At 42.0% G+C, this 14,881-nt stretch overlaps 1 protein-coding gene across 1 annotated transcript in view; it reads right to left on the bottom strand.

Annotated features, from left to right (window-relative positions):
- The window catches only part of LOC107668684 (protein NLRC3-like), a 35,720-nt gene that overhangs the window by 9,064 nt on the left and 11,775 nt on the right, over positions 1–14,881 (bottom strand). Inside the window, exon 5 of the mRNA XM_016460650.1 lies at positions 942–1,215. Within this exon, the coding sequence (XP_016316136.1) occupies positions 942–1,215 (274 nt within the window). The remainder of the gene's footprint in view (positions 1–941; positions 1,216–14,881) is intronic.

The following is a 14,881-nucleotide window of genomic DNA, read 5'->3' as shown; positions in this document are numbered from 1 at the left end:
TATGTGACAGCATTAATTAAAGTTTCTTAAGGGTCAAGATCATGTTATCTGCATCTCCTGCAGTTCCATCAAGCCACTCCCATAATATCTGTCACCACTCAAATTAATGCACGACTCTACATTATCTGTATAGCATGTGTGTAAGACTCCAATACAATTATGAAGTAATAATTTTATGACGAATAAATATTTCAGTGAGTAAAATTGGCTGTGTCTATAGTATTAAAGACTACACAACATTGTTATATTATCTTTAAATTATTTTTTAATTATTATTATTTTAAATGATTGTCCCTGGATTAGTAGGGTACTCTTGTAATAAAGTAGCGGTGGCTGGGACAGATTTTAAGTATCAATTCTGCTTAAAAAGATGCAATCTAATCCTGTTTACATGAAATAAGCTGCTCCGGAGCAGATTTAAGTTTACGGACCTGTTGCTATTACAGCAACTCCAGGATGAGCTTCGAAGAACCAAACAATCCAAGATCACGCCACATCATCAACAATCAAATCCAGCTAACTGAGTTAGCGACGTAAGAAGAACGGGCCCCTGGTCACCAAAGTTCACTGTCCTCCAGAGTTTAGTGCCAGTGCTGAAGGAAATACACAGTTTGATCAGGGTTTGAGCAAAATGCAGCACTCTTTACCAACAAACAGCTGCTCAGAATTTGCAGTGTTAAATTCAGTTATAAAGATACAGAGACACAGATGAGCCATAAACCCCAAATCCAGCATAGAGGGGTTCAGTGAATGTGGTGTTGAATGTGTGTAAGTGTGTGAGTGTGTGTGTGTCAGAGATGATGTAGAAGGACAGAGTGCCGGCCGACCAGTCCAGATACACTCCTACTCTATTAGAGCAAGACGAAGGGGCTGATATGGTATTGCTTACATTATTGTGACAGACATTGGATCTGTTTTTAGAGTAGAAGAGACTCCAGGATTTGTCATTGTATCCAAACCAACAGTCACTCCCACCTTTCCTGTTCATTCCCTTATATGTCACTGATATAACAACCTCCATTCCACTCCATTCAGCCTCCCAGTAACAGCGTCCAGTCATACTCTCTCCACACAGAACCTGCTCATGGTGATCAAATCTCTCTGGATGATCCGGATATGACTGCTTGTCTTCAACACGCGTTGCCTTTTTGTTTCCTTCAGACAGGATGAGTTTAGTGTTTGCTGTGTTTGGATCCAGTGTGAGATCACAGGCATCTGAACAAACACAAAAAAACATGATAAATGTTTGCAATAGATTACAACACCTTTAATGTGTGTGGGAGAAAATGAGAGACCTACATTTTCTCAGTCCTGGTGTAAGTCTAAAATAGTTTCTATGGTCCAAACTAGAAAGAGACAAATACACACAAAACAAATGGTAAACTGATTGCTTGAAAAGGGCTTATGGAATGTATATGCACTCTCAAAGAGGATGTGTTAATAACACATTTTTGTGTTATGGCCATTTTAAGCAGAGGTGTAAAATCCAGGTTCAGAAAGTAAAAGTTCTCCACAGTATTTTGTTCCAATCACCTGGATTTGCTAATTAGCACAGTTTTTCAGCCAGGAGATCAGAGACGGGACCAAGTCATTCCTTTCAAGTCACAAGCAAGTCTCGAGTCAAATCCCAAGTCCTCAAAGAGTTAAAGTTAATGAGATAATTAAGTGACTAATTAAATGATGATTGTGCATTAGTGATGAACACCTGCTGTTAACAATCAACATCATTGAAGAAAAGAGAAACTTGGGAAAAAGACTGGGAAAAAGACATTAAATCTCTCAAGATCTGATTAAACAAGTCCACAAACAGCATCACCAGCTTCACATTACTAACTGGATTGACTTTATTTTATGTCTGCATAATATCTTATTGAGAATTAACAGAGATTTAGATGTTGATTTTTTATTGGTCAAGAAAAGAAGAAAACACACATGCCATCATAATTGTGGTCAAGGTTTGCTTTAGTTTGTCTCTTGACTCTTTTGATAATTTACAATAATTTGCTTCTAAGCAAATGCAATATTGCTTCACAGCAAACATTTGTGCATTGCTGAATCAAACCTTGAAGTAGCAGATGAGCTTAGACTTTCTGCCTGTAACTCACGATTAACAAACATCATGAAGTAGTCTCACTTTGGTTTATTGACAGACATTCAGCTATTACAGAACTTCAAAAAAAAAAAAAGTCCTATTAAACAAATACCACTGTAATGCTTAAATATTGAGAGAGGAAAAAAAAAGTAAAAAAAACCTGTCTCAGCTTAGGCTTTTAGACATGTACACTTTTATCATATGATCCTCAACAGTGGTGACAATAATTATTCATGCTGCAGTGCATGATGGGAGTTTTTACTATGGTGTTACCCAGCATGCATTGCAGCATGAAGCATTTTATTGATTGTCACCATTGTTGAGATTCATATGCTGGTTCTTGATGTCTGTGTGTGTCTAACTAATATTGGAGTTCATTTTTTTAATGCATTACGTAGATTTAAAATTCATTCACTGTAACTATTAGAGCAACACTTTCCTTGCATGCTGTAGTTTCACTGGGTTGATTATGCAAAACCTAAACACATAAATGAAAAAAGAAAAAAAAAGTTACTCTGAATGTAATCAGGCCAGCTCATGATGACTATGTCATCATATAAACACTGCTAATATCTTCTCTCTGCTTTACAACACCACATGCATTATTACAGAGAGAGATCTAATGCCCGGTTCAGACTACACAAATTAAGCCCGAATTTGCCACGATTTGCTTGACGTAGGGTGTCGTGGGGATTCGTAAATGACAATGGGTGTCGGGACACAAGATTCCATCGTTTCGGCACGTGTAGTGTGTCATAGTGGACGACAACCGATTCCGCGCGTCTGCGACGCTTCAAGACATCACGACAGAAAGACTAGCATGTTTCATTTTTTTTCCATTGTCCACGACGAGTTCTGTCACATTGGTGACGTTGACCAATAGCAGCACAGAAGCTCTTTCATACACAGGTTTCAAACATGGCGAAACGAAGGAGAGATGATGGTGCTGCTAGGTGGAATTATGAGATGGAGAAAAGGTTCGTGGAGCTGTGGCAACAGTACTCCTGCCTGTATGATGACTACCACGACAGAAGAAAGAAAGAAAAAAGCCGGCGAACTATAGCGGAAGCACTTTAGCAATGTTTACACTCTAGTTTTCGGAAGTCAGTCACTAGTTCCGCCTTCTCAATGACATCACACGCATCGTTAAAGACAACATGCGATGAATGGTTGGGAAGCAACGTGTAGTGTGATGTGTTTCTTGTCCACGACACGACAAGATTTTAAGAATCAAAATCGTGTAATCTGACACAATGACTAACGTGACTGACAAAAATATCATGTAGTCTGAACCCAGCATAACAAAAGAGTCAAGGGTCAAGAGCCCAACTAAAGCAAACACTGATCTCCATGATGATGGCATCATTTTAACCAATAAAACATCAGCATCTGATCCTCTGTAATTCTCAATAACAGCAGCTGTTCATCACTAATGCACAATCATCATTTAATTAGTCACTTAATTATCTCATTAACTTTAACTATTTGGGGACTTGGGATTTGACTTGAGACTTGCTTGTGACTTGAAAGGAAAGAGCCCGTGTTCTTTGAAGCTCATCCCGGAGTTGCTGTCATAGCAACAGGTCCGTAAACTTAAACCTGTTCTGGAGCAGCTTATTTCATGTAAACAGGATTAGATTGCATCTTTTTAAGTGGAACTGATATTTAAAATCTATTTTACTCATCTGATGTCCTTACACACAGCAAAATCCCCAGAGTTAAATCAACTCTGCTCAGAGTACATATTGTCCCAATCTACAGAGTGTTAAAGTAACACTGAAGCAGAGTTACCACTGTTGAGGATTATGTGATATGTTTTCATGTCTAAAAGCCTGAGCTGCAGCTGTTCATCTTCAACATTGTTAACAGCGGGTTTTCTTTACTAATGCTCACTCATCAATTAATTAATTGCTTAATTATCCCATTAACTTTAACTCTGCTTCAGTGTTACTTTAACACTCTGTAGATTGGGACAATATGTATTCTGAGCAGAGTTGATTTAACTCTGGGGATTTTGCTGTGCAGTATTGTCCAAACTCAAAAATAATCAAGTCACATGTACCATAATACCCACATACTTGAGTATCTGCAGTTTATAGTCTGGATCCTGCAGTTTGTGTTTGAGCAGCTGGACTCCTGATGGCCCTGGGTGATTGTAGCTCAGATCCAGCTCTCTCAGGTGTGAGGGGTTCGAACTCAGAGCTGAAGACAAATAACCACAGCCTTCCCCTGTCACCATACAGCCAGACAACCTACAGACACACATCAACAGAGGGTCACTGTCATGCAGAGTTTAGCTCCAACTGAATCAGACACACCTAAACCAGCTAATCAAAGTTTTCAGGATTACTATAAAGTTTCAGGTAGATGTGTTGGGGCAAGCTGGAGCAAAAATATGTTTTCAGGAGCTGTGACATCACTCTCCACCCCAGTTCGTATAATCGCACAAAACGGGTGCCATTCGTTTGTGCTCAATTTGTGCCGTTAAAAGACACCCTGTAACTATGACCGCTTCTTTTATATAACGAACATAAACTTTTTACGAACAGTGACATCACTTTCCACCTCATGCAATCTAAATCGTTCCAAAACAGTGCCATTCGTTTGTGCTTGATTTGTGCCATTCAAATTTACATTGTATCTATTTCCCGTTCTCAGAAATAACAAATACAAAATGGGGCAGTGACGTCACTCTCCACCCCATGCCGTCCAAATCCCTCCAAACCGGTGCCGTTCGTTTGCGCTCGATTTGTGCCGGTTTGTGCCATTAAAAGAAACAATGTAACCATGACCTCTTCTTAAATATAACGAAAACTTCACTCTCCACCCCATTGTTTTGTTTTTTTTTTTATTATTGTTCGAGCTTCCTTAAAATGTTTAAGTTAGTCAACTCAAATATCCACGTTTTCACTAACTTCATATTTCAATTTGACTAAGCTTAAATTTCAAGGCAGCATTAATTTGTAAAAGGTTTTTTTTTTTTTACAGTGAGTCTAAATTGTTCTAATCCATTTGTGCTCGACTTTTGCCATTAGAATATTGAACACTGGCTGTATTTATCCCCAGTAAAAAATAAAATCAATAAAAATGTATGCTAATTCAGGACGCTCTCCTTGCCAAATTGCCCTAAAACGGTTCCATTCGTCTGTGCTCGTTTTGCGCCGTTAAAATGAACATTCCATTTATTTCTCCTCCGTAAGACTTTACAAATATCTGGAGGAAAAGTGATGTCAAGCAAGCCGCTCGTCCAAATTCCTGTCTTCTATTGTTTGCAAATCTGCTGGTATGTTACAATGTTTTTCTAAGTTTTATTGCCAGTGATTTCATCAAGCTCCAAATCCAAAATGTTCTATGTGTGTATTACAGTGTTTGAAAATTTCTCTGCAGGCTATTGCAACTTATCACATGTCCGTGTTCTTGTTTGTTGCTAATCTCATTTGTTAATCAAAAAATTCAACATGACTAAATTAACTGGTTTATTCAAGTAACAAATATCACTGAATCAACCTAAATGCAATCATTTATGCCAAGGTATACCAACAAAACTATTTTATGTCAAGTTTACTTTGTACATTATAATTTCTATATAGCCTAATTCAAAGCAAGTAGCCTGACTTTACCACATGGACAATGCCTGTTTGCTCACGTAATACTGTGTATAATTATTTAAAACATGTTTTAATTTTTTTTATGTGTATTGCATTATGCATATTGCAGATGATGAAATATTCAGAGCATGAACATTATCATTGCTCAGCAGCATTTTATCTTTGAGGAATGCGTGAAGTATGAAGACAGTCAAGGTGTGTTTGTTTAAAATATTTCTTAATGAAATCAAATGAAATGTAAGTCTACTTTGACTTGCAAATCATAACTTAATGTGTTAAAAATGGCATAACACACACTCATGTGAGTTTTTGATTGCAAAATTTTATTGTTAAAAATAAATAAATGAAAATTTTGTAACAAAAAATAAATAAAATTCATTTTATTAATTCGTATATTCATTAAAATTAATTGAAACAAGTAGCCTAATCCTACAATGACAATATAAGCAAGAATTTAGTTGAATCAAATTAACTGTGAAAGTCGTTTCAACTTATTAAACTGACTTAAAAAATCATTTGTTGCTGTTGCGACAATAAATTCCTGCAGAGGGCAGTGCAGTGTGGTTGCTGAGATGGAATCTGTAGGGGTGTGTTTCTGGTGAGAATCTTTTGTTCCCTTTGTGTTTTGTTCCGCCACTGGCTCCCCAGCCAGTGGTACCCAAACATTCAACAAAAGAGCAGTTTCCTATTTCTCCGGGTCTGAAGAGGGCGAGGATGGCGGTGTGCGAGACACAGCCTCGACACTCCCGTCCCCCTCTCCTTTCGCCAGCAGGCAGCAGGGCCCGGTTCGAGGATGATATGCCTTCTCACGCGCCCCCTGCCCAACCGTGGAGCCAGGTAAGTGTTGCACCGCACACTCAGACCCCACTCCGGGACGCTGTGCCTTCCGGGTTGGGTCCCTGTGCTCCACCTCGCTGCCCCACTGCGGGTACCTCGGTGGTTCCCCTAATTCCGCTTGTTCGGGTCCTGGGGGCCTGGCTAGCGCTCCCCATACCGTCTCGCTGGCTCACGAGAACCATCAGACTCGGCTATGCGATTCAGTTCGCCCGGCGTCCTCCCAAGTTCAGGGGCATTCGGTTCACCTCTGTGCCGAGCAAGGATGCTCCCGTCTTGCGAGCGGAAATCGTGGTCCTACTGGTGAAGGACGCGATAGAGCCGGTCTCTCCAGCCGATATGAAGTCAGGGTTTTACAGCCCCTACTTCATTGTACCCAAGAAAGGCGGTGGGTTGCGACCAATCCTGGACCTGCGCATTCTGAACCGGGCCCTTCACAGGCTCCCGTTCAGGATGTTGACGCAGAAACGTATCTTTTGATGTGTTCCTCCGCTCGATTGGTTTGCAGCGATCGACCTGAAGGACGCGTACTTTCATGTTTCGATCCTCCCTCGACACAGGCTGTTTCTCCGCTTTGCGTTCGAGGGGCGAGCATATCAGTACAAGGTCCTCCCCTTCGGGCTAACCCTGTCGCCTCGTGTCTTCACCAAGGTCATGGAGACAGCCCTCGTTCCGTTGAGGATCTCTTTTCTTGGTATGGAGTTGGACTCGGTCAGTCTGACAGTGCGCCTCTCAGTAGAGCGCGCCCAGTCAATGCTGAGCTGCCTGGAGTCCTTCCAGCGCAGGAGGGCGGTTCCTCTGAAACAGTTTCAGAGAAACCTGGGGCATATGGTATCCGCTGCCGCGGTCACGCCGCTCGGATTGCTTCATATGAGACCGCTTCAGCACTGGCTTCACGACCGAGTCCCGAGATGGGCATGGCAACACGGTACTTACCGGGTCCCAGTTACCCCATCTTGCCGCCAGACCTCTGCAGTGGCATATCAATTGCCTCGAGTTGCTAGCAGTATGGCTTGCTCTGCGCCGCTTCAAAACGCTGCTACACGACAAGCACGTACTGGTCCGGTCGGATAACACTGCGACTGTTGCGTACATCAACCACCAGGGCGGTCTACGCTCCCGTCGCATCTCGCAACTCGCCCGCCATCTTCTCCTTTGGAGTCAGAAGCATCTGAGGTCGCTTCGTGCCGTTCACATCCCAAGCGACCTCAATCGTGCAGCCGACGAGCTCTCACGTCAGCCCGCCCTTCTGGGAGAATGGCGACTCCACCCCGAGACAGTCCAGCTGATTTGGAGACGCTTTGGGGACGCTCAGGTGGACCTGTTTGCCTCCCCGGACACGTCCCATTGCCAGTGGTTTTACTCCCTGGCCGAGGGAACCGCTCTCACGTCAGCCCGCCCTTCCGGGAGAATGGCGACTCCACCCCGAGACAGTCCAGCTGATCTGGAGATGCTTCAGAGATGCTCAGGTAGACCTGTTTGCCTCCCCGGACATGTCCCACTGCCAGCTGTTTTACGCCCTGTCCGAGGGGACCCTCGGCACGGACGCGCTGGCACACAGCTGGCCTCGGGGCCTACGTAAGTATGCGTTTCCCCCAGTGAGCCTTCTCGCACAGACTCTGTGCAAGGTCAGGGAGTACGAGGAGCAGGTCCTCTTAGTAGCGCTGTGCTGGCCCAGTCAGACTTGGTTCCCAGAACTAATGCTCCTCGCGACAGCCCCTCCTTGGTCTTCCCAGCAGGAAGACCCCTGTAGATGCCCGAATGCGGTCGTGCTCTCCTTTCTGCAATAAGGGCTGGAGCGAAGGCTGTCTCCCTCCACCCTCAAAGTGTATGTCGCCACTATCGCCGCACATCACGATGCAGTAGGCGGCAAGTCTGTTGGGAAACACGACTTGATCATCAGGTTCCTTAGGAGGAGCCCTTCGAGCCTCTGCAGTCAGTAGAGCTTAAGTTTCTGTCGTTAAAGACAGTGCTCCTCACTGCATTGGCTTCAGTCAAGAGGGTCGGGGACCTGCAGGCATTTTCGGTTGACGATTCGTGCCTTGAATTCGGGCCGGTCGACTCTCACGTTGTCCTGAGACCCCGGCCTGGATATGTGCCCAAAGTTCCCACCACGCCTTTCAGGGATCAGGTGGTGAACTTGCAAGTGCTGCCCCGGGAGGAGGCAGACCCAGCCATTGCTCTGCTCTGTCTCGTTCGCGCTTTACGCATTTACGTGGACCGTACGCAGAGCTTCAGGAACTCAGACCAGCTCTTTGTCTGCTTCGGAGGACAGCAGAAGGGAAAGGCTGTCTCCAAACAAAGACTTGCCCACTGTATAGTGGAGGCTATAGTCTTGGCATACCGGGCCCAACGTCTACCGTGCCCCCTCGGAGTGAGAGCACACTCTACGAGAGGAGTGGCATCTTCTTGGGCATTGGCGCGGGGCGCCTCGATAGCAGACATCTGTAGAGCTGCCGGCTGGGCGACACCTAACACGTTTGCGAGATTCTATAATCTCAGAGTAGAGCCCGTGTCCTCTCGTGTACTTTCCTCGGATGGTCAGTAACACCGGACCTGGTCGGTGTCCATCACGCTTGCTGCGCCATTCCCCTCTATGGACCGGATACGTGAGCTTTTTTGCTCCTCAGTTCAGTTCCCCATGGCGAACCCTGGTGGAGTTCCTCCCGCACCCTCGGCGGTCAGGCGTGGCGGAGCGCCAGACGCCAGGTCCAGCACTCGTGTGTATGCCCAAGGTCAGCCCCTTTGGGTCATCCCACATATGTATTCTTCCACGGTACGGCTTCCCTCACGGTAAGCCCGTGTCTTTCCCAGAGATTTCTCTGCCATCCCTGCTGCGTAGTATCTCACCCCAGGCAGGCTGAGTCTACCGCAGAGACTTCCATATGTAGCACTGCCCTTGGACAGTCCATATGTGTAATTCCACATGATACCTCCTATACGCAGGGTGTGGCTTCCGTAGCGTTCCCCTACTTGGGTACGCTTTCCCAGTGTTATCCAATGTACCACTGTACAGAACAGCAGTGGCGGACACCTCTGCCTAAGCCCTGTCCTATCTTCCGCCCCAACTGGTGTGGGGGGACTTGACGGCTTCCGCAGGGCACTGGAGGGGATCAGCAATAATGGCATTTTCCATACGGATCCCAATTCGTCAGTCACTCTGACGTAACGTCGAACGTGACTGACTGAAAGGGAACGTCTCAGTTATGTATGTAACCCTCGTTCCCTGAAGGAGGGAACGGAGACGTTACGTTCTGTCGCCACAGTTGCTGTACCACCGCTGTACGGCCGAAGCCCACCGCCTCCTCAGCAAAAAACTGAATGTGCGCCTGCTCGCGCGCTCCTTATATACCCGCGCTGCGGGGCGGGTTGCATGATGCAAAGATCGCACGCCAACACTTATTGGCTTGTTTTGTTAACACTCGAAGGTGATTGGTCTCTCTAGCGAAGATCCCAATTTGTCAGTCACTCTGACGTAACGTCTCCGTTCCCTCCTTCAGGGAACGAGGGTTACATACGTAACGGAGACGTTTCTTTTAACGGCACAAATCGAGCACAAACGAACGGCACCGAATTAGAGATTTGGACGGCATGGGGTGGAGAGTGAAGTGGGGTGCCAACTTCACGGAGGTCACCCACATACTACTAACAGGATGCTTTCTGCAGTAGCCTATATTTTGTCTTCAGTTGCACACCTAAACTGTCAAATACATACAAAAATTGGAATGCCCAAAATTAAAATGCCCATCTCGGTGAGTATTCACATAAATAAATTCGACGTAAGCACTCTGTAAGCAATGTGCGTTGTTCTTCAATCATGCACATGTTGGGTTTCCATGTTTTATGGGGGATTTCTATACACACAATTATTTTTATACTGTACAAACTGGATATTCTATCCCCTAAACCTACCCCCAAACCTACCATTAACCAAAAATGAAACAAATAAATGGCTCTTTAGTCAAAAAAAGTTTCCCATCCCCTGATCTGCACACAAATTAACAGTTAGACCAGGGGTGTCCAAACTAGGGCCTATGTCCAGTTACAGCCTGTGGATGAATTTCAAACAGCCCGCAACTTGTCTATTAAAATATATTATATGTGGCCCGCCACGCACAATTTAAAAATCTTGCAGTTCCACTATGTCAAGGTGACAGCACAAGATTTTAGGCCAGGTGGAGCTGCAAAATATGAGTGATAACTATTTCATAACTGATTTCTGTTGGGCAGGAGAATTCTTAATCAAAAGTGTACAAAACACAAATGTCTTGGTGATTTAAACTAGTTGAAATCCAGAAGAAACTGCGCTGACATTCTCAACAACACTGAATCAGAAATAACTAAATGCCATAAAGCCATTCTAGATAACATTAGAAACCTTATTGTTATTTTTTACCATGTGTGCCATGTGTGGTTTTACCTGTGGTTATCATGATCTAAATGTATGATACTATGGAAGACCAAAGGTTAATTTTAATAAGATTATAGTTCTACCTCATTAGAATATTCAGATTTTACCCTTTAAAAACAAGGCTGTTAAATTTTTTTACAGATGTAACTGTTTGTGTTAATGAAAATAAATTTACATCTGCATCTCAACTACTCAAGCTACTTTCCAAGAGACAAAACATGTAAAATTATTAATATTAAATAAAGTAAATCACGTGCTGGTGCCACTGGTCTCAAATATTAGTCTGGAGCCCTATATAGTATCCGGCCCCCAAGTGTGTCCACAACATCGAATCTGGCCCCCTTTAAAACAAGTTTGGGCACCCCTGAGTTAGACCATCTACAGATACATTTTAATGGACAGATCATCTACAAACACACATCAACAGCCCAGCTAACAGGGAAGGTTCTCAGAACTTTGGCTAACGTTCTCTCAAGGTTATAAACAAACTTTCCTCCAGTAATGTTAACAGAATGTTTGTTCAAAGTTATCTGGTCTTTAATAATGTTCTCAAATGGTTAGACAAACATATTATTTACACGTTGTTTGTAGAAGGTTTTTAAATGTTCTCATAATAATGGGAGAAAACATTCTTAGAACAACATTGAACATCCTTCTCAGCTAACAGGGGACATTCTCAAGAGGTTGACACAACAACGTACTTATACATTGTTTCTAGAACTGGAACATTTTAGTAGATGTCCATCTAGAGTTTTTTTTTTTTTTTAAATGTTACTACTTGGTTGTTTGATCATTAACCTTAATCATCTGAAGTTTGTTGTCCTTCTAATGTTTAAAGGACACTTCAAGAATGTTGTTCTAAGAACATTTCTTCCTAAAATATGAGAACATAGCAATTCTATCAACATCATACGAATGATCAGTTAACATTACTTTAAAAATTATTCATCCTAACATTTACATAATCTTATGTGTCCACACTACAGTGTTAAAAAAACACTAAAGCAGTGTTGGATTGAATTCGATAATTAAGTGATGACTGACCATTAGTGATCACACCTAATGTTAACAAGCAGAATCACTGAAGGAAAGAGAAACAGAAAAAAAAGAGACGAACAGAAACACAACTACAACTGACTTCCAGTCTCAGCCCTAGATTAAATCCGCTGAAATAAAACCCATTACATTACCCGCTTCACTTATTACTAACCAGTTTGACTTTATTTCTGTCATATGTCTAAAAAGGTTTTTATTGAGAACAGAGGTTTAGATGCTGAATTTGTTTCCATTTGTTTCAAAGTCACCATTAAGGCGATCAGTGTTTGCTTTAGTTGAGCTATTTGACCCTTGACTTTCTAACGTTAGTTTTTCTTTGGTTGCTGCAAGTCTATGTTTGAAAAAAAGACACATTTGTTACAGCAAAAAAGCCCAAAGAAAATGTGTTCAGGTGGTGTTGGCTAGTTGTTAATAATGACTTAGTTGTCATGTAGTGGCATGATTTGTTAATCCCATCCAGAGTTTAAATCTGTGATTATATGTGACGCAAAAGTGGTTTAATATTGTTGGTGAAAGTTATGCTTTAATCTGGTAATTTGATTGATTGTAAAAACAATTTTGAACAACTGTATGATTAAGATGCAAACATTCATCAAGAATCAGCATATGAATTTCAACAATGGTGACAATAAACAAAAATCCTCATGCTGCAGTACATTCTGGGTGCACCAATCAAAACTCATTCATGGCTTCCAGAATGCATTGCAACATGAATAAATTATGCACATGAATTGTCTTAGTATTTTCTTTTAATCTTACTATTTGCTTTAATTTTTTGCTATGTTTGTTGTGACTTTTTAGTAGCTTGTTTTGTGATGTTCAAAGATCTGTTTATCTGAATATTTTGTTGACTGTCACCAATGTTGAGATTCATATGCTGATTCTTCATGTCTATGTGTGCCGTAATAGAAAACATTTTGGGCACAACATATTTATAAAATTGTTCACTTTGTCAAAAACTCAATCTGAAGAAATAAAGAGCTATTATAGTCAGCAATGTCAAATGTAATAATCAGTGAACAAGCCATGATGATTTTGTCAGCATTAAACAGCCAACATCACCTGATTCTCCAGGTTTTCTTTGCTATAACAATGTGCTTTGTAAACACAGAATTACAGCAGTCAGAGAAAAACTAATGTTAGAAAGTCAAGGAACAAGAGCCCAACTCAAGCAAACACTATTCACCAAAATGGCAACCTTCAAATGAAATAAAACTATGAACATAAACCTCTGTTAATTCTCAATAGGAACTTTTGCATGACAGAAATAAAGTCACAGCGGTTAGTAATAAGTAAAGCTGGTGATGCTGTTTGTGGAGTTGTTTAATCCTCCTCTGCTGAGATCTTCAGAGATTTAATGTTTTATTTCAGTTGTTTTCATCTAAGGCTGTGACTGGAAGTCAGTTGTAATTGCTGTGTTTCAGATGGTCTCTATTTTTATATAGACATGCAGACATACAGTAATGTTAATTTAACACTGAGGATTTTGATGTGTAGATGCTGAGATGTTAATAAAACTTCAGTTGAAAGAACATTTCAGAACATCATACTAACCTTTAAATGATGTTCTATTAACATTAAGGAAACTTGGCAATGTTATGTTCTTGGAACATTACAAATCAATGTTCCTAGAATGCTGAGTAATTAATGAAAATTAAGTTGAAAGAACGTTTCAGGAACATCACACTAACCTTAAAAAAACGTTCCACTAACATTAAGAAAACTGGACATATAGAACGTTCCCATAACCAAAAATATGTTCTTAAAACGTTCTTAGAACTTAAAATTGTTAGCTGGGAGACAGATCATCTACGGAATTCACAGACAGGTGCATATATTTAGCATGCTGAAGATCCTGTTCAGACACACGTCAATATTATGAGCAGCTGACTGTAAATTATCTCTTATATGTTCTTAATACCTCAGTATCTCCAGCTGACAGTTTGGACTCTTCAGTCCATCAGAGAGCAACTTCACTCCTGAATCCCGCAGGTCATTGTTACTCAGATCCAGCTCTCTCAGGACAGAGTTTGGGGATTGTAGAGCTGCTAACACAACTTCAAATGACTGACCAGTCAGATTACAGCCAGCAAGACTGAAAGACAGTCAAACACATGAGAATCAAATTCATAACCTCATACTAAAACTAGCATTTCAATTTGGTTCAGTGTCAGTCTAGTATAAAGGGTTATTAAATTCCTAAAATAAGCAAAATATACTTAAGATTAGTTAGCACGACAACAGGAACTTTAATTCCAGAAGTGATTCTGCACTGTGAGACATGATTAAACACTCACAGAGCTTTTCTGCAGTTGAGCACAGCTGGTACCAGTCTTCTTCTCCCCTCATCTGATGTGTTGTATTTCTTGAGTTCAAACTCATCCAGCACCTCCTCTGACATCTGAAGCATGTAGGCGATTGTTGAGCAGTGAGCAGGAGAGAGTTTCTTCTCTGAGTGTTTGTCTGATTTCACAAACTCCTGAATCTCTCTGGACAGAGTCTGATCTTTCACTTCCAGCAGACAGAGGAACAGATTGATGGATCTTTCAGTGGAGAGTCCATGTCCATCTTTGATCTTCTCTTTAATGTACTGTGTGGTTCTCCTGATGCTCTCTGAGCTGTTCTCTGTGTGTGTCAGTAGATCCTGTAAGAGTCTCTGATTGGACTCCAGTGAGACGCCCAGCAGGAACCGCAGGAACAGATCCAGATGTCCATTCTCACTCTCAAGGGCTTTTTCTACTCCTCTTTTTTGCAGATTATGCAGTGAATCTAAACATGCTTCTGTACTGATGCTTATGTGGTAGTAAAACACGTGGAAAGCACTGAGAAACTCCTGAATGCTCAGATGAATGAAGCTGTAGACTTTCCTCTGATGAATCA

This window comes from Sinocyclocheilus anshuiensis, unplaced genomic scaffold (genome assembly GCF_001515605.1).
Source record: "Sinocyclocheilus anshuiensis isolate Anshui unplaced genomic scaffold, SAMN03320099.WGS_v1.1 scaffold156, whole genome shotgun sequence".
NCBI lineage: Eukaryota > Metazoa > Chordata > Actinopteri > Cypriniformes > Cyprinidae > Sinocyclocheilus > Sinocyclocheilus anshuiensis.
This window is presented reverse-complemented; position numbering and strand designations above follow the sequence as displayed.